General features: G+C 33.8%; 1 protein-coding gene across 1 annotated transcript; it reads right to left on the bottom strand.

Annotated features, from left to right (window-relative positions):
* Window positions 1–5,571: 5,571 nt before the first annotated feature.
* On the bottom strand, window positions 5,572–6,108 carry LOC115966607 (secreted RxLR effector protein 161-like). Its single transcript, XM_031085810.1, has one exon. It carries the CDS (start codon window positions 6,106–6,108, stop codon window positions 5,572–5,574), a length of 537 nt encoding a protein of 178 aa, XP_030941670.1.
* Between the last annotated feature and the right edge of the window lie 15,905 nt (window positions 6,109–22,013).

Below are 22,013 nucleotides of genomic sequence, written 5' to 3'. Positions count from 1 at the left end.
AATAATAAAGGCTTGATGTGTGGATTGGGTCGGGTACGAGTTTGATCCTACTAGGTCGGGTCAAAACTGGGTACAAGTAAAAAGCTTATTGGGATAAAATTGGGTGTTACTCCTATTACCCATACCTTATTACGTTTGGATTTAGGGCGAGTTATTGAGCCTGAGTCTAATTTTCCTAACTCTACATAACCTTATCTTAAATAGGTATGAATAATGACTTTAAATAGACCATTGCGATCGATTGAAGTTGATCTTAATATATGTGCTCATATATACATACATACAACCTTTGGATTGGATTTTTATATATACAATATTTGGTATATAAAATAAGGAAAAATACAAATTACACCATTTAAATTTGGTCAATGTTATTTTCATTTTGTAACTTCACATTTTTTTGTCAATTTAATATGCCCATCCATTTCATGAAAAAGGATGCCATAGTCCAATCAAAATGATGTAATTTTATATTTTCCTTAATTTGCTTTTTAATATTATTCAAAAAATAATTTACCTTTATAATAAAAAAGTGTTAGTTACAATTTATCTTCTTGTAATTAGTTCGTTAAAAAAATGAATATTCAAAAGTTTGGGTTTTATAAAAATCAAAAACAAAAATTGAAAGTTCAAATAGTGTATAAAACACCCTTGAACGTTTAGACCCCCAAGAACAAAATAACCAATTCAAGTTTTATGACAAACAACTAGTGTGCGGAAAATGAACACAAGCTATAAACAACATTGGTAAACAATCTAAACCAATTAAAAGCACATCCACAGCAGAAAATAAAAGGCAAAGATTAAGGGAAGGAAGATGCAAACACAGGGACAACACACGATGTGTTATCGAAGAGGAAATCAAAACTCTCGGCATAAAACCTCTTCGCCGCCCTCCAAGCGATAAGTAATCCACTAGAAAATGTAGTTGGGATACATGTACAGCAATAGACCCTCCAAGCCTAATCTACCCAGTGTACCTAAGCCCTCCAAGTTTTTTGTTCCAACGAGGTTGCGCCGAACCTATTTCTTTTCTAGCTTCCCGGATTCCGCTACTTGACCATAGCATCAACCAATGTAGATTGGTTCCTTCCTAACTGCTTTCCAGAACATCAAACAGCCCTCTCACAGTAATGGATATGGTGAGAAAAGATTTTGGTAAAAAGATCTCTCAAGGGTTTAACAATGGAGAGGAAGAGAGTTGAGGAATTTGAAGAGTCTCTTATGTGAAGATTATGGATGAATCAATCTTGTATAACACTAGGGTTTATCTCTCAAAATTCTCTCTGGAAGCTCTCTTTCTTTCGTGGGTATAATGGGTATTTATACTGGGGTGAGAATGGAATGTGAAGAGTCAAGTTTTTCAAAACAGGGCTGGCTCGCAGCTTGACTGAGTCGCGAGATCTAGCCATGAGATAACAGACCGACCAGTTGTCCTATTTTGTCATGTTGTGCTCCAGCTAGCATGACACTTTAACTTCTAGCATGCTTGGCACGTGTGCATCTTCTGGCGGCTTGCAGCCGTGAGTCACCTGTAAGATCCAGTCGCGAGTCTCTATTTTCTTGTACACTCTTGAGCATTTCATCACACTACCTCACTCACTACCCTTACAACAATCCCACCTAAATACAGGGTTACTAGTTGCTGAATTACAAGCAAATTTGGCACGTAATAAAGTCAACAAGATGGTTGATTAAATTCAACCTTACAATCTCCCCTTTTGGCTATTCCGTGACAAAACCCTAAAACAGACTCTAGACTTAACATGTGAGTTGGGAACAGTTGAGCAAAACTCACTCACACCTAACTCTAGAAACTGTGAAGCTCTTGAATCATATGAACATGAAACTCCTGAAACACAACAATACACCATGATCATTGTATGCAGAAAAGCATGAAATTCATATGAAGCAGGCAATATGTGATTAAGCAAAGATGGAGTTAATAAACAAACTATGACTTGATCAACCAAGCAAACACTACAAGGTAATGACCACAATGCTCATTCACACTTGGAATGAACACTTGAACAAACAAGCTAACAAGCTCAATGCAAGTCACTTGCATGTTCAACACTCAACTAATGCACAATACACTAAGTATATGCATCTAGGAACAATCCTACAAGGGCACAAGAGTGACAGTACTTAACAAGAAAATGCATGACATTTAGTTAGAAGTACTGATTTAAACAAAGTATAAAGGCTTCATAAAGCATGGTATAAACCATAAAGCTTACAGATAAAGAAAATAAACCCTAAAAGCTTATAAAAGCAACATGGGTACAAAACACATTATATATTGAAAAACAACTTAAAGTAAAGTATTGAAACTGCTTGCAGAAACACTCCCCCTTAGGTAATTTTCTCCCCCTCTGATCAAGCTATCACTCCCCCTTTCATTGTATTCCGCTTATGACATCATCTCCCCCTTTCATTGTATTCCACTTATGACATCATCTCCCCCTTTTTGTCATGGAATAGCTACATATCCTCTTCTAGCTTCCTCTGAATCTGATCCAATTGAGTTTGTAGGGAGGTAAAATTCATATCCCATCGAGTGCTGTGATGGTGTAGAGTAGATGTGAGTCCAGACATCTTGGTACTCAACTCGTGGACAGATGTCACAATGTGGTCGAGTTTTTCGTTAAGGGAGAAAGTGCTGAAATGCAAACCACTGTGAGATGTGGAAGTTTCCGGTTTGACTCTCTTCCGAGTATGACCAATGCTTGCGTTGAATGTATGCATGTTAATTGGACTCGATTTTGGGCAAGGAGATTCATCTGCTATTGGGAAAATTCATTTGAGCTTTAAGATCCTTGAAATAATACAGCAAAAAGGAACACATATTCGGGACTCAGTTCGTAGAACTGTTTTGTGCAGAACATGAAAGATATGAGCACAGATGTCAATCTCTACATCAGAGATTAGGTCATGAAGAAACAAGGCACGTCTGAGGTTCATATACCCAGTGCTGGATAGGGGGTACAAGTTGTGAAATATCACTATTGTAAGCACTCTCAGTTTCGGAGGAAGAGAGGAAACGCTGACTGAGTTTCCATTGGGATGAGAATTCCAAGTCTTGGCCAAGACCATCCTTAAGAAGTTCCTCATCTGGACAAAGATCATCATAAACTGGTGAGTGGTTAAGCATTGGCCGGTTGATGTGAAGGATCTCTGCCAAATATGCAGGAGAGACTGAAAAACTCTTTCTCCTAACCTAGCACTTGAGTTCTTCTCCTTCCACAATTGCATTGGCATAAAATTTCTTTACCAAATTCTCATAAGCTTCATCCAGATCAGAGAGAAGGTAATTCCAATCTTTGTGAGCAAACCATTTTGGAATGTCAGTGTCATGAAGTGACGATTGGTCAACAGGTCTTTCCAGTAATGGTGTAGCATTACGAAAATAATTCTCATGAGTCTGAAAGGCAGCATAGGATCTAAACTTGTTGGGATCGAACACTCCTGATGAAGAACGAGTCCTTTTTGTTTGAGGTGAGTAGTCATCGACATCAATGACATGCTCCTTTCTGTTGGAACTACCTCCTTTCACAGCTGCTTTCTTGAATGAAGACATTTCTAGTCTTCATCATGTAATATAGGAAAAGAAGGAACACAATCCAAGAGACATTATTAGCAGTGGGTTAGTTTCAAAATATGGATAATGAAGAAAACCCTAAGAACTAGATGGAAATGTCCAGAAAATGACAATGAGAGACAATAATTACCCAATGTTGTCATAGAGTAGATCAGAGAATAATCTCCGAAAAAACATACAATGAAGACACCAGACAATCAAAATCCAAATACAGTCAAGAGATAAACAAATATCATAGAAAACACAAAATCCATGAGGAAAAATGCAATAACTGTGAAAAAGGAAGAGTAGAGAACAAAACCCATACCTTTCCTTAAAGATTGAGAAAATGGTGACAAGATAGTGGAAGATTTTGGAGTTTACCACAATGGTGTGAAATATTGTAAGTGAGATCAGAAAATGAACAGTCACAGGATGCAAGAAAAGCAAATTAAGACCCTTTTTGAGAACAGTGTTGAAAATGAGCTACCTTTTGCAAACCACGCGATTTTTGCAACTGAGGTAAGTCGCCAGTTTCACCCACCAAAACACGTTAAGCCAAAAGTTTTGAAAAATTGCTACGTGTTTTTCACGACTGGAAGTCTCACTCGCGAGGGAGTCGCGAGCTGAGCCGTGAAAATCTCTGTGTATCCCTCGCGACTGGACCTTCCATTCACGAACAAGTCGCCAAAACTGACCTGCGAGCTTGCGACTGTGGCAAGCGACTTGACTTACCCGCGACTAAGTCGCCAAAACAGGGCAACACTGTTTTTGAAATTTTTTAGTTTTTGAAGATCAAAATACTTTCCAAAAACAACTAAAACACTCAAAAATCTTTTTGTATTTGAATCAACAAAGATTGAGCATGTGAAAACACATTTTAACAAGTACAATCACACAAATGAATATATTGAACATAAACTTGTGTGTTGTGTGTGGGTATCAACAATGAGATAGTCCTTAGTCTAATGTGAAGTTTCAATGATCAATTCAACCAAGTCATACACAATTAGCACTAGATCATGTGACCCATCTCAATTATAGAAGTATGCATATTGACCTCCCACAAGACTTGATTACATACTTTGGAACTTTACATTTGGCTCCACTTTCAATCATAATATATGATCTTTTTGATCCTTTTGAGACAATCACCTCTCATTGTGAGAGTGATATTTGATATTTCACCTTGATGAGATAGCCTTTGGCTTTTTGAATAATCATTCACTATAATTTTTGGTTGCTTTCCCTTTTTCCTAGTCGAATACTAGTATGTGCGACAGGCTTTTACAGCTCAATATCTCTTTTCATTTGGAGATTTACATTTGGTGAGCTCTTTTTAGCAAAAACAAAAATAAAGAGTGGGAAGATATATAGGCACAAGTCTATGCATGTCTCAAGATCAACATAACCATTCACCAATCATTCATGACAAGTTTGAAGATCTATTTACAACAGTCACACAGATTTCAAGATTTCTTCCACAGTGATAAGAGTGCAAAGGAACAAGCTACGCTCGTAAATGCACAAAACCATTAACACAAAGGTACAAGACAAAACAAGTTTTGAGACAAAACTCAACAATGTCGATCAAATTTTTGATTTTCTAACTTTTATGTGGTTTTTGGATTTTTGACACATAAGAAGGAAAAATTTGATCAAAAGCAACAATGTAAAAACAACAAAAATAGACAAAACAATTAACAGCCAACAGAATCATGCTATATAAATAGCCAACAAAGTAGTGTGTGCCCCAACAAACAAAAATAACACAATGTAAATATGTGAAGCACACATCACACAAGATATTCAAGGAATTGTACCAACACCAATGATCTTATGGAGGGATTCAAACCGTGGACCATCAAGAGGCTTGGTAAAGATGTCCGCCTTTTGATTGTTGGTGTGTATGAATTCAAGACACATAACTCTTTCTTCTACCAAATCTCGATGAAATGGTAACGTATCTTTATGTGTTTAGATTTTGAATGCTAGACAGGGTTCTTAGAAAGATTGACAGCACTGGTGTTGTCGCAAAAGACACACATCGTCTCTTGAGGAATTCCGTAGTCAGGGAGTAATTTCTTCATCCAAAGAAGCTGGGTGCAGCAACTTCTTGTGGCTATGTACTCTGCTTCAGCAGTAGAGAGAGACACAGAATGTTGTTTCTTGCTCATCCACGAAACAAGATTGTTACCAAGGTAGAAGCAGTCTCCTGAAGTACTCTTCCGATTGTCCACACTACCAGCCCAGTCAGCATCTGAATATCCGATAAGGCAAGCATTTGAGTCTTTTGAATACCACAGACCATAGTCTGAAGTTCCATTGATATATCGAATAATTCGCTTAACTGCAGTCAAGTGTGATTCCTTTGGAGCAGCTTGATATCTAGAACAAACACCAACGCTGAATGCAATGTCCGGTCTACTAGCTGTAAGATAGAGTAAACTCCCAATGATACTCCTATACAAGGTAGGACTCACTTCCACTCCGAAAGAATCAACATTCAGTTTAGTAGACGAGCTCATGGGAATGGAGACATGTTTTTTGGAGTCTAGTCCAAACTTCTTGACAATGTTTCTAGCATACTTTTCCTGTGAAACGAATATACCTTCCTTTTGTTGTTTGACTTGAAGGCCCAAGAAAAATGTGAGTTCCCCCACCATACTCATCTCAAATTCTTTCTTCATCTCCTCAGAGAATTCAATAGCCCGATCTTCAATGGTAGCCCCAAACACTATGTCATCAACATATACTTGTGCCACAAGGAGATAATCTTCATCATTTTTGACAAACAAAGTCCGGTCGGCATATCCCCTTTTGAATCCTTTATCCAGGAGGTAATGTGTAAGCTGATCATACCAAGCTCTAGGAGCTTGTTTTAAGCCATAAAGGGCTTTCTTCAATCTCAACACATGATCAGGAAAGTGAGGATCCTCAAAACTTTTTGGTTGCTCAACAAAAACTTCTTCATTCAGGTATCCATTTAGAAATGCACATTTTACATCCATTTGATAAAGTTTGAAGTTTATAGTGCATGCAATGGACATGAGAATTCGAATAGACTCAAGTTTTGCCACAAGAGTGAAGGATTCATCAAAGTCTACTCCTTCTACTTGAGTGTATCCTTGAGCCACTAACCGAGATTTATTCCGTATTATCTCTCCATCTTCATCGGTTTTGTTTTTGAATATCCATTTGGTGCCTATGGCATGAACATTTTCAGGCCTTGGAGCAAGTTCCCACACATCATTCCTCATAAACTGATTCAGTTCTTCATGCATTGACTCAACCCAATTCTCATCTTAAAGAGCTTCTTCTACCCTTTTTGGCTCAAATTGAGCAAGGTAGCAATGGTATGTTACATGATTGGCCAAAAGGATGTTTCCTTTTTTGAGGTGAAGACCTTCATCTAGAGACCCTATAATGTTGCTTTCCGGATGGTTCTTAATCACTCTTGATGATGACTTCTTTGATGTGGAGACTTCATCATTCCGTGAGATGGGAGGATGAACTTCCGGAGGAGTGAGAGGACTTGATGTTTTAAACATCGATCTTGTTTCCGTTCTTGGGTTTATGGGAGTTGATTCTTCTTCCGGTGTAGATCCTTCAACTTCTATATTAAGAGTTTCGACCTCAACATCGGGTTCTTTGGTGCTCGGCCCTTTACCATTATCAATCATCTCTACCTTTGTTAAGACATCATCAATCTTGACATTGATGGACTCCATCACTGTCTTAGTTCTCTTGTTAAAAACTCTATACGCCCGGCTAGTAGTAAAGTACCCAAGGAAAATACCTTCATCACTTTTTGCATCAAATTTCTCAAGATTCTCCTGATCATTTAGGATATAACACTTGCTTCCAAACACTCGGAAATACTTTACTCTGGGCTTCTTTCCATTCCAAATCTCATAAACGGTCTTCTTTGTTCCCACTCGGAAGAATATTCTATTACCAATGTGACACGAGGTGTTCACGGCTTCTCCCCAAAACTTTTGAGGTATTTGCTTGTTTAGTAGCATGACTCTTGCCATTTCCTGAATCACCCAATTCTTTCTCTCTACCACTCCATTTTGTTGAGGAGTTTTGGGGGCTGAAAATTCCCTTTTGATTCCATTCTTTTCATAGAAAGACTCAAATCTTGCATTCTCAAATTCCTTCCCATGATCACTTCTTATCTTGACAATAGGAACCCCTTTCTCATTTTGTAGTTTCTTGCAAAGAATTTCCAACCTTTCACATACTTCTGATTTTTCTCTAAGAAATTCAACTCAAGTGTATCTTGAATAATCATCCACAATGACCATAATGTACCTCTTTCCTCCTAGACTTTCAGTTCTTGTAGGCCCCATTAGATTAACATGAAGTAACTCTAAACACTGTGAAGTAGCAATCACATTCACCTTGTGATGGCTTACCTTTGTTTGCTTTCCCATTTGACATGCACCACAAATAGTCTTCTTCACCTTTTCAAACTTTGGAAGTCCCTCAACTGCTTCAAGTTTAGATACTTTAGCTACTTGTTTGAAATTCGCATGCCCAAATCTGTGATGCCAAAGTTCCAACATGTCAACACGAGCACTTCTACACAAAATGGGTGCCATAGGAACTACTCCATAGTAGTTGTCTGTAGTCCGATTTCCCTCCAAGACTTGAATCCCTTCTTCATTGATGATTAAGCATCCCTTCTTAGAGAATTGGACAAGGAAATCCTCATCACATATTTGAGTGATGCTCATCACATCAGCCCTTTGATGTATAATACATCTTTCAACAGAGGTAATCCAGGTATCTCGATAGTCCCTTTACCGAGAACTTTAGCATGACTTCTATCACCAAAAGTCACATAGTCACCAACCTTCTCTTTGAGTGTCTTAAACAGTGATTTATCTCCTGTCATGTGACGAGAACACCCACTGTCAAGATACCATAAGCATGAATTAAATACTTTCAATGAGGTATGCACAAATAAGCTCACATGAGACAAACATTCTTGACCTTCAAACATAATTTTATCTTCAGTTTTCATGCTTCTGTTAGACTGATATTTTATTTTCAGATTATCAATCTTCTCATACAACATTCTATTTTTTCTTTTGTACTTCTTAATTAAAGATTTAGATTCAGATATGCTATTGTGTAAGATGTGATTCTTATTTTCAAAATATTTCAGCATGTGAACAAATATCCTAGCATGTTTCTTTGTTTTTAACAACTCTAAGAGTTCATTGTTAGGACACCCTTTAAACATACTCATAGAGTCATTATCACAAACACTTAAACCACAATTCAACATGGCCTTTTCCATAACATCCATAACAAAGGGGTCTAGGATCGCATTTAGGTAATTAAACCACAACAAGTGTACCTGCTCTGATACCAATTGAAAGTTCAAATAGTGTATAAAACACCCTTGAACGTTTAGACCCCCAAGAACAAAATAACCAATTCAAGCTTTATGACAAGCAACTAGTGTGCTGAAAATAAACACAAGTTATAAATAGAATTGGTAAACAATCTAAGCCAATTAAAAACACATCCACAGCAGAAAATAAAAGGTAAAGATTAAGAGAAGGAAGATGCAAACATAGGGACAACACATGATGTGTTATCGAAGAGGAAACCGAAGCCTTCGGCGTAAAACTTCTCCGCCGCCCTCCAAGCGGTAAGTAATCTACTAGAAAATGTAATTGGGATACATGAACAGCAATAGACCTCCAAGCCTAATCTACCCAGTGTACCTAAGCCCTCCAAGCTTCTTGCTCCAACGAGGTTGCGCCGAACCTATTTCTTTTATAGCTTCCCGGATCTACTTGACCATAGCATCAACCAATGTAGATTGGTTCCTTCCTAATTGCTTCCCAGAACACCAAACAGCCCTCTCACAGTAATGGATATGGTGAGAAAAGGTTTTGGTAAAAAGACCTCTCAAGGGTTTAACAATGGAGAGGAAGAGAGTTGAGGAATTTGAAGAGTCTCTTATGTGAAGATTGTGGATGAATCAATCTTGTATAACACTAGGGTTTCTCTCTCAAAATTCTCTTTGGAAGCTCTCTTTCTTTCGTGGGTATAAGGGGTATTTATACTGGGGTGAGAATGGAATGTGAAGAATCAGGTTTTTCAAAACAGGGCTGGCTTGCGGCTTGACCTCGCGGCTTGACTGAGTCGCGAGATAACAGAACGGCCAGTTTTTTTGTCCTATTTTGTCTTGTAGTGCTTCAGCTAGCATGACGCTTCAACTTTTGGCGTGCCTGGCACGTGTGCATCTTCTGAAGGCTTGTAGCCGCGAGTCACCCGCGAGATCCAGTTGCGAGTCTCTGTTTTCTTGCACACTTTTGAGCATTTCATCACACTATCTCACTCACTATCCTTACAACAATCCCACCTAAATACAGGGTTACTAGTTGCTGAATTACAAGCAAATTTGGCACGGAATAAAGCCAACAAGATGGTTGATTAAATTCAACCTTACAAAAATGTTTTCTCAAAAGAACAAAGCTGAATCTTCAAGCACACACCCAAGATAAACAGACAAACAAAACAAGCACATATCCATGACGCAAAACTCAACAAGCACAAACCTAGGGTTTGGACTAAAACAAAATTGCAACAATTTATCCAAAATAATAGATTTTTCATTTTGTGAAAAATGTTTCAATCACAACTTATTTTGGTGTTATTTGTTTTTATCACAATTTAATACCATGAGCTTTCAATTGCTACGTTTTTACCCCCTAAAAATGAATTAAAAGGAAATTGTTAAAGGACCTCTTGACAAATCTTAACGAATTCATTTTAGACCAAACCTTAAGAAATTCAAATATAACCATTGGGAGTTGGTGAATTAAATTGTGATAGGTCCGAATCACAAAAATATAAATTGTAGCCAACTCTATATATGGTGTGGTTTATGAGATAAATTAGAAGGCATGAATTACAAAAGTAATCAAAGTAACCCTCAATGAATTGGTCAGAAGGTCTCTATCAATGGTAAGAAAAATTTGATTTCTTTAATTGTTTACTTTGTCATTTGGGAAGAGACACTGCTTAACATGTTTAAGTTTATTTTAATTTTCTTTCTAAAATATTTTTTGCTCTAAGTAGGTTTTCAAACCAGGACCGTTTATTGAACCGTAAAAGGGAGAGTTTCAAGGTTTTTGAGGTCGAACCGAGGTCGAACCGGGGTCGAACCGTGATGACTTCATAATTAATTTAATAATTAATTAAAGCCTAAATATAGATATTAAATTTATAAAACTAGCAAAATTGACTAATATATCTATATATGTGAGGGAAATTTAATGATTTGAAGCATATATTTAATAATTAAATAAGAAAGTTAATAAAATAAAATAATAATCATGAAAACATTAAAATTTATAATTAATTTTTGAAGTAAAGTTGAATATCTTTGAAAGATTTTAATTATAATTTTTTTTATTCCTTGTAAGAGATGGATAATTTAATTAAGTAGAATAAAATTGTGTTAAGTTGTTTTTATTAAAAAAAAAAAAATTGCTAAGGGGTTGGACCGCACGATTCTTGCCACTGATTCGTACGGTCCAACCCCGGTTTTAGGGGTTCATGGAATTGCCACATATACCCGGTTCTTTATGCTTAAAAAATCGGTTTTCATCCCGGTTCTCGGTTTTCGCGGTCCGACCTCCTGGTCCGGTCCAGTTCTGAGAACTATTCTCTAACAACTATACGGGTTGTCATCCTTTCTCGTCTTTATTTTCTTTCTTTCTCTATTCTTTATAACAATCATAATAGGATGCATACCATATGTTCTTCTTCTTCTTATTATTTGATAGTTGGGAAGAGAAGATTTGAATTCTAAATTTCTCTAATTAAAATACTAGGAGGTGTCAACCAATTGAACTACAAGACTCTTGATTATTATTATTGTTTTTAATTGGCTTATGAATATAAGAATATTGTCCCCTTTGACCCATTTCTTTTGTTCGATAGTTGGGAAGGGAAGATTTGTATTCCAAAATTCTCAATTTAGAATACTAGGAGGTGTCAACCAATTGAACTACAAGACTCTTGACAATTATTATTGTTTTTAATTGGCTTATGAATATAAGAATATTGTCCCCTTTGACCCATTCTTTTCTTCGATAGTTGGAAAAGGAAGATTTGAATTCTGAATTTCTTCATTTAAAATACTAAGAGGTGTTAACCAATTGAACTACAAAACTCTTGACTATTATTATTGTTTTTAATTAGCTTATGAATATAAGAATATCCCCTTTGAGCCATTTCTTTTTTTCTCATGAAGGCTCTTATTTTGTTCTCTAAATTTGTTACTTTATATACAAGGTTTCTTATAATTTGGGGATTGTTCTAGTGGTTTCTAGGATCTTGTGAGATTTATGGGGTTTTGGATTGAAAATACCTAGCTCTCATTTTGAAGCCATCCTTGATAAATAGCCATCTTTCTCATTTCTTAACAATGATAATAAGAATAATAACAACAAATTAGAAGAAATAGTGATTTGTGATCATAACATTTTAAAGTTTATTGCAACAATAGATTTCTAAGGATGATAACATGAACATGAAACTCCCAGGAACATGATATATAATAAACAACAAATCAAACCCAAATGTAAATCCTCACATAACTAAGATCCTAGAAAAATAGAAGGCCCTCAATTTGAAACACAACATGATAGTCATTTCTTTTTATTTTTAGTATTGCAAACCTTGTAATTCAACCAAATTATTGTGGAGTATACACTAAAATAATCAAGGATTAGCAATTGGCTGACGGATTTGGGATTGAGGGAATTGTAGCGGGGATTTTGGGGATTAACTAAGGGAATAGGCTTCGGCAAAGTTGGAATAAGGGGAATAGATGGAATTATGGGCTTTGGCAATAATGCTAAAGGTGGTAGTGTTGGCTTTGGTAGAGTGGGTATAATCAAACTTGTTGGTTTTGGAACTGTTGGGATAGTGAGAATAGGTTTAATTGTGGGCTTTCACAATATTAGCGATGATAGCAAAGGTGGCACAGTGTTGGCTTTGGCAAAATGGTTATGATCAGTGTGGGCTTTGGGAGATTTGGGATAGTAGGAATAGGTGGAATTGCGGGTTTTTGGCAATGTTGGCCATGACAAAAAAGATGGTAACTTTGGTAGAGTTGGGAATTGGGATACCGGGAATAGGTGGAATTGTGGGCTTTGGCAATGGTGGTAAAGAAGGCAGTGATGAAAATTTCGGGTTGGCAATGTAGATATGACCAGCAATATTGGTATAGTGGGTTAAGCAGATGTTAAAAGATGATTAGCTGCTAAGCTGGCATCAATGTTCGAAATGAACATTGCAATGAATAAAGCTACGATGAAGCATTTGAAAGTTGTCCTTGCTAGTGTTACAAGATTAGAACAAGAATGGTACATCTTATAGTATGAAAGGAGGTTATTGTTCAAGTGGGTTAACGGAATGACTTATGTATTTGGGGTATTGTAATAAAAAATATGTAACTTATAATCTCTACTCATTTATTGAATATGAACATGGAAGGAAAGTGACAAATGCTTTAATATGTACTTAGTTACATAAATGTTGATTTGCACTATTTTGTGTTGTAAACTTGTAAATCTTTGTGAGTTACAACTTTTTAGATTTTGTTTCATATTTATTACACTTTTTAAACTCGTGTAAACTTAGTGTATCTTATTAAACCAAGTCCCTTACTAAAGGTACTCCTTAGTAGTTTGTTTATTTATTTTAGTTTTCTACGCATATTTTTGTATACCGCTAAATTCAGTTTATTTGTAAAAATATGCTCACTATAACAAAATATAATTGGTGTCGCTGCGACGTGGGGCTTGGTGAATTGGGTTGGGAATCAGAAAGCTAACTGACATTGTTTTGAGTTTCACTATATTTAACTTCCTTATTAACTTGAAAGAAAAACAAAATTATCTGTCAGATGCAGTTGTATATCATTGCTGAGGAAATGCCCCAAGTCCCATATATAGACGATCCCAGATCATGGACAAAGGCCCATGTAAATTAGCTCATGGGATTGAATGAAAATGCCACCAAATTCAAGCCCATACGATTGATCAAGTCAGTACATAAGATGGCCATAACGAGAGCCTGCAAATGTTTCGGCTAAGCACCCACTATCTTGTTTGTCTATAAGTAAGACAAGATTCAACTAGAACATAAAAAATTAACCTGTGCAAAATCATTCACTCATGGAGAGCATAAAAAACCTGCTGAATCAACACAAATAATCTTGGCTTCCAATAAATATTCAACGAGATTTAATTAATGTTGGTTCATTTGTATCTCTCTAAGCCACTGGCTGAAATTAAGGGTGGTTGTCACTTGTCACTGAGGTTTTAAGCTACTGTTATGCTTAGCTTAGACAACTTAGACTAATCTGCTTTGCCACTATGCCCTACTAAACGTACCTCTTTTTAGTTTTCTATATATATATATATATATATATACACATATTTTTGTAAACCTTTACATTCAATTTATTTGTAAAAATATGCTCATGAAACATCCAATAGTTGGCGACGTTGGGACTGGTGAATGAGTTGGCAATTTTGAACACAGTACAGTATGTAGGAGAAAACTGAAGGACGATTTTTTGGAAAAAAAAAAAAAGTTTTATTGTCAGGTGCAGTTGTATACAATAAACAAAACTATGACAAAGAGAAAGTGAAAAATTAGGGTAATCACCTCCTTTTTTTTTTTTTGAGTATGTGTACCAGAGCTGAGCAAAAAAATCACCTAACTTGTTTATCCATGCGGGTCCATTAAGTGAGGTGGATTGGGTTGGGTAGGTTAGATAGATAATTTAGTGGGTTGGGTTGAATAATAGGTTGAGAGATTTCTAACTCGCAACAACCGACCCGCCCACCTATATATATATATTTCCTCACATAGCTTCCACTTTATTTCTCTCATCTCTTTCTCTTTCTTTTTCTTTTTTCATTTTCACATTTCTCTTCCCTAATAAACTCTAGCCACTCTCTTTAAAATTTTGTTATTATTCTTCTCTATGCACATGTCTAATTTCAATTTCCGAGTTGTTTTTCTTTTTAGTGTAATTAAATTTCAGTCATTCAAATAAAAAATAATGTAGTATTTGCAATTATTTTTTATAAAAATTACAATTTTTTCTTTACTTTTTTATTTGAGGGAGCAAACAATTATCCAATTTAATTGAAATATTACATTTAGTCTCTCTCAAAAAAAATTCAATTCAATTGAATTTACCTACCCACCCCACTTGCTCAAGCTGCCGAGTTGAAACAATTAAGATTTTCAACCGACTCGCTAGATTTATAGATTTGGTAGGTCAGTGGCAGATTGAAAATTTCCCAACCCATCATTGGCGGGTTGGTTAAAAATATTGCCCTCCATCTGCCTAACCCAACCCGTGCACACTCCTAATATATACTATGTGTGTAATAGTATTTTTCCGGCAAACTACACTATTGATCATTGAAATTTACCTATTGAGTGCTATTCGTCATTCAAATATGAATTTGGTGATAAGTTTTGGGATAAATGGGATGAAGAGTAGGTTTGTTATATAAGAGATACTTCGGGGAAAGTTAAGGTTATTCAAATTTTGTTTTTGTTTTTGAGTAGACGTTATTCAAAAATAGATATAGGTGATTAATGCAATTATAATTTGACCCAATATTATACAAATACAAATTCTTTGTACTATTTTTTATGTACCATCCTATATTTCACCAACCACTACATGCTATGTTTTAATTTTACTTTCCTTATAAAATAATTGAAGTTTGAAATGGAAAACAATCATACACATAATAAGTAGTAATTGGTGGAACATAGTGGTATATAAAAAGTGGTACAAAGGATTTACATTATCCAATTCCCCACGTTCCTACTAATGTCATCAGAGCATGTGAAAGGGACATACATTGCTTAGGGTTAATTCTCTCTCTTTTATTTTTATTTATTTATTTATTTTTTGAGAATGCTTAGGGTTAATCTGTAAACTGAAATATTGACATTATCAATCACGAGTCACGACCAATATCTCAACTCATTCATTTGTAAAAATATCTGCATTACTTATTCAGCCATTACTTAAAATTATATTTGCGTCAATTACATGCAAATAAAGCTATTTATTGGACTAAATTCTTGGTACATGGCTTTGAGCCTTTGAGCATAAATCAACAGATTTATCTACTTTCTCCCCATCTGTCCAAAAAAGAAAAGAAAAGATTAGGTTATGTTTGATAGCTGTTTTTGTTTTCTATTTTAAAAAACTTGTTTTTGGGAATATAAAGAAAAAAAATTTTCTTTTATTTTTGAAATAAAAAATATGTTTGGTTAGTTGAAATTAAAAAGATAGTTTTTTGAAGAAAAAATATAAAATACTAAAATATGTTGTTACTAAGGATTTGATTCTAATACTAACTCATTAAATGAGACAAATTCATTAAATTAAATGCGTGTTTTCATTGACTTTTGAAAATTAGGAATTGAAAACAGCATTTTGCATGTTTTCAGTTTCCTTTACAAATTGAGTTTTGAGAACAGTTTTTGTTTCTGTTCATTTTGGGATGCTAAACAAGTTTTTCAGTTTCAAAAATAAAAAAATTGTTTTTGGAAACAGAAAATTAAGTGAAAAAATAGTTACCAAACATACCCTTAGTATTTGTAGACTTCATTAACGACTTAATTCATAGAAGAACATATAATAAGTTGGGTCCCGTTAGAATGAGAAATGTTATGTCCATAACATTTTCATAATAAATTAATCTTAAATGACAGGTTGTTATTGGTAGGCAAAAAAATAATTTAAGTTGTAGAGTCAAATTAGAACTAATAATAACTTACTACCTATGATTTATTTTGAAAGTGTTGTGAAAATGTTATGGACGTAACATTTCTTATATTAGAATAGATAGTTTCAATACAAACAAAACATTAATAAATAATTATTAATAAATATCATAAATGTTCATTAATAGCACAAGCATAATAAATACTCATTAATAACTATCATAATGATCAAATTTCATATTTAATAATATTTCATATATGAACAAAAATATAATAAATATCTATTAATAACTATCATAATATCAAATTTCATATTTAGATACAAAATAAAAGAGTGAGACAATCATTTTTTTACCTATGATTTATTTTGAAAGTGTTGTGAAAATGTTATGGATATAACATTTCTCATATTAGAATAGATAGTTTCATATACAAACAAAACCTTAATAAATAATTATTAATAAATATCATAAATGTTCATTAATAGCACAAGCATAATAAATACTCATTAATAACTATCATAATGATCAAATTTCATATATGAACAAAAATATAATAAATATCTATTAATAACTATCATAATATCAAATTTCATATTTAGATACAAAATAAAAGAGTGAGAAAATCATTTTTTTTAAGAAAATAATTATATTCTATTATACTTTCTTGTGTATTGCATAGATTGCAGACTATTTATTTATAGAATTCGATTAACAGATGTTCTTAAGGTAATTGTATTGAATTTTTAGAAGCATGCCTAGTATTAGGTTTAGGCCTCCAGCGTTCCTACGGTAACTTGGCCATAGAAATGTTAAAATCCTAAAAATTCATTTTAATAAATTGTTCAAATTTTACTTTGTCTACAATAGTTTTAGACAATCAAAAAAATAAAAAGGAAAAATGCTAGACGATATTGGTTTAAAAATTAATGACAGATGACTAAAAAAAATTGAACCATTCTTATAACCATGAACGGTAAGGACTAAGGACTTCCAAACTCCGGTAGAATTCTTGTCAGAAATCAGAATAATAGAGGACCTCAATAATTGAGGTCAATTTCTAAATTTTGGCACTGTATAATTTGATTTATTTTCGTAAAAAGCTAAATTAAATAGTTCGCATGACTTACCAACTTTGGCTTCAAAAATTCCCATAATGTAATCTAATGTTTTGATAGTAAGGAAATGTAAAAAGAGGTTAAAAGTTTTGAGCTCTATTTAAGTTTATTCCTTCATAAATAGAGCTTACTAATTAAATTTTTAAGCTATGTTTCTTTTCTTGCTTAAAGAGTTTAATAATTAAATCAATGAGCTATTGTTCTTAAAATATAAATGGTACTAGTTCATTAAATGTTTGTTGAATTTGGAGTATGTTTAGTATACTGAATAGAGATTACATTAGGAATGATAATTTTATTATTGAAAAAAAAATTGTAATAGAATTAATTTATTGGAAATAAAAGATATTGTGATAGAGATTTTCTTTGTTGCTAATATTGATGCATGAAATCATATCACAACGAAGCTTATAGAAGTATTGGAAGTCTGTAGTAGGGGGCTAGCATTCGTTAAAGCAATTAAAATTTAAAATCACATTCTGTGACATTTTCTGGATCGACACAAAAAAGGCATGCAACCTAAATAGCATAGCTTGAGAGTTGAAACCAATTGCAGTGGATTGCTCTACAAGCATCGCTAAGATCAAACAAAGCATCACAATTGATCCAACTCTTCTTTCTCCCATATTTCATACATTTTGTGAGACTTATATAGACTATCCAATAAGTTTTTACATATACATGTATAGACATTACAACTAGAACTGAGTAAAAAAAATTAAAAAGAAACTAAAAAAATCTACATTGATTTAAGTTAATGGATATGATGCATTACTCTTTGAAAGTAACTAGTATGTAACTTGTGCTTACTCACGGAAATGATAAATTGTAGTGGTGCTATTGATATTAGTTTGGGTTATTAAATATTAGGACATAGTTCGACCAAGATATATGGAGGTATTAAAATAGTTTTTTCTTGCAATTTTCATGATATTGGTTATGTCAAGTTTCTCATCACATTGTTATTATGTATATAATCTTGAAAATCACTATTAGATATTATATATACAATATCAATTCACATTTATTTTATGTGAAAGTCTACTAAATACAACATAAAATAAAATAATAAATTGGTCAAATAGTATCTCCTAAATTGAATGATGATAGTTCGTGCATGAGATTGTTCAACTCAATTACAGTTTATTATGTTCAATATCTTTGTGTACAAAATATCTTAATAGAAACAATATAAAAAATATGCTCATTAGTTCAAAAAAAAAAAAAAACAACAGCAAAAATCTAAATAGTTTAATTTAATTGGAAAGCTAACAAAAGCAAAATCCAATTTTGATTCTAATTGAATTTTCTAAACTCTGGTCTAAAAAAGCATATATATATATATATATATTACATTAGTAATGGATTGTACATAGTTATGATATATTACATAAATGACTAATAAATTTGAATTTTTTTTAGTTATAGAAAAAAAAAAAAACTCATAAATATAAAATCATTCAAAATCTCTCTTCCTCAAATTTTATATATATAGTTAGATATATGATTAGGTTTTTTATGGTTTATTTATGTTGGGAAATTTAGATCCCGGTTGATAGAATTAACAAGTTTTAAACCCAAGTTGTTAATTAGATTTTGTCAGTTTTTAGACCCCTTAAAACCACAATCAGATTAACCTAGGTAATTAGTCAAGTGATTACTTAGTCAAATTAACAAATCTAGGTTATCACAATCATAAAGATCATATCATGTAAAGCAGCGGAAAAGTAAATAACACAACGATATGATAACCCAGGAAAACCAAACCGGTAAAAAACCTGGGGAGGATTTAACCTAGCTATCCTCAAGGTAAAAAGCAAATCCACTAGAAAGAATCGAAGTTCATACAATAAGACTTACAAGCCCCCACGCTCGACTTCTTATTGCTACCATCTAGTAGAACTTACTGACACGACCACGTGTAAGCTCTGAATCCACGGATTCCTTCTTTCTTTGGTCTTTGCAAAACACAAACACCCCCGTTTGTGACTTTGAGATCCCACTCAAAGGTTTAGCAACACAAACTCTTCTGTTTGTGACTCCAAGACCACCCTTGAAGGTTTAGATCATCAACACCTTTGATGACTAGAGAAGGCAGCAACTTCTACAACACTGGATCTTGAGATTCTTCAAGGAATAGCACCGGTAGAAGACATAAAAGAGCTTTTTAGGAACAAAACTCTAAATACAAAAGAGGCACACTCTTTTCTCTCTGAAAAGCCACATAAAAACATGCTTAGGGTTTCCTTTATATACTGGGAGAAGTAGATTAGAAACCCTAATCCTAAATGGGCTTGAACTGCTGTTTGGGCTTAATTAAAATTTTGCCGATACGACTTTCGATCGATCGAGCCTGTCTTTCGATCGATTGAACCAGACAGATTATGAAATCTTCTTCTTGCAGCTTGTATGTTCTTGGATCTTGACTTGAATCACATCGAGCATTGTCTAATAAAACCTATAGACTCTAAGATCTATATCTAGACAAGTTTGTGTTCACGATTTGCCAATTGTTCTAAACATTTAGAACCTAACAAACTCCCTCTTTGGCAATTCGTGACAAAACTTTCATACAAAATGAAATGCTCAAATACAAGAACAACCCAATACAATAAAATGCCCAATTACATCACAAATCCCAATCTAAGACTCCTAACCTAGAAGTTGCAAGAAAAGGTAAAAGGTCTTGATCAGAATACACCTGTCTTTCCTGAAACACTCAACAAACACATCACCACATGTGTGGAAAGAAAGACATATAAATAATAATATGAAACAGAATATAAAAAAAATAAACTAACTCTCCCCCTAAGTTAGATACAACAAATTTTTTTTTATATTCTCCCCCTAAACAAAACAAATAGGTCATCTATTTCTGCCCCTTTTTGTCACGTATTGACAAAGTCTACCTAATCAGAAGGTAGACAGAAAACATACGCAACAGAGTAAGAGAAAATAGAGACAACTCCCCCTATGAAGAGCAACAACTCCCCCTAAGAACCATAAAGGTTCAAAAAAAATTTCTCCCCCTATAAAAATAGGAAAAACAAAACAAGTTTTGGGAAAAACAATTTTGGGGAAAAATAAAGGGGGTGGGGATAAATAAAAAGACACAAACCAAGTTTTTAAAAAACAAAACTAAGTTGAGGATACACATGAAGAAAAAATATTCTCTCTTTCAATAAAATGCAAACATGGCACTATGTGATCCATAAACAGTTGCATGAGAGGAGAAAATATTTGCACATTGATTATTCATCATATCTCTTAAGAAAAACATTTTCTACAGTTCACACATAAAAAAGGCATATACTAGAAAGTACATAGCTCAAAAATTAATCAATCAATTTTTTTGATCAAGATGAGTACCCAATGTAGCAAAGTGTATGCATGTTATGTGTGAAAATAATGAGAGATATGACTGCAAAACTGCAAGATGGATACAAAAACAATCAATGCATTACATGTGAATCCTAAACATAAATGATGCATGGAAAAATCAACTTTTTGAAAAACAGAACAATTTAATGCAGAAACTCCTCAAAGCACAATATTTCATGAATGAAATGCATGAGTATGAGATTAAAAGTTTTTCAAAAACACTTGAATGCAACCCAGATTTTCCAAAAACAAAATTTTCAACCAATTTGACTCCAAAACTCAAATATTAAAGACATTTTGCATCAAAATCCAGGAACTTTTAATCTTGGTTGGCCAAAACAAAATCACACACAATATAATGTACTAAGTTTAGCAAAGAGTAACTTGTGTAATGTGTGCAACTAGCAAAAATTTGAGATACATGTGAGGTGATATGTGAATAGAAATCAAACACAAAGTCTACAAAATTCATCACATAGAATTTGAAAGAGACTATCACCCAAAGAGTTACATCATATAACTCCCACATCTCCTAGAACATAAGCTTGCAATCATGTAAGTTTATTGAATTTTGCCTCATAATATACATACCAATTTTAATTTATTCAGAAACTTATTAAAATGCCAGGATAATGTACACACCAATTTTAATTATATGATTTGGCATCAAGCCTAATAGTACACACCAATTTTAAGCATTAAGCAATTAAACCAAGGCTACACCTTATGTTCTTTTTGTGCATGTGCTACAATTTCTCGAGCACAAAATCTTACGATATGCACTAAGGTATTCATGATTGGCTAATGAACAGTGGTGAGATGGTTATTTATGCCTTTCTCTAAAGGTTCAAGTTCGACAGTCAAAGACATGTGACTTCAAGATCAAAACAAAGTGATCAAAACCATAAACATCTTTCCCACACAACATGCACTACAAAGCTTCAACTAGTAAAGTGTGATAAGTAAACTTATCAAGGCTAAACAAGGTACATAAACTTGTTATGTAAAGATAATATGACCAATCCTTGATTATAAATCTAAGATGTGAAATACAAAATGCAAAAATCTTTTTGGTTTTAAAAAATTTATGACAAAAAACACACATTAAGCTAAATGAACAATGCAAAT

Source organism: Quercus lobata, chromosome 11, assembly GCF_001633185.2.
Source record: "Quercus lobata isolate SW786 chromosome 11, ValleyOak3.0 Primary Assembly, whole genome shotgun sequence".
NCBI lineage: Eukaryota > Viridiplantae > Streptophyta > Magnoliopsida > Fagales > Fagaceae > Quercus > Quercus lobata.
The sequence above is the reverse complement of the archived record's forward strand: the minus strand, read 5'-3'. Positions and strand labels throughout refer to the sequence as shown.

Coding starts and splice junctions, on each gene's coding strand:
- LOC115966607 (XM_031085810.1), bottom strand. CDS start 6,108: ATGAGCTCGTCTACTAAACTGAATGTTGATTCTTTCGGAGTGGAAGTG.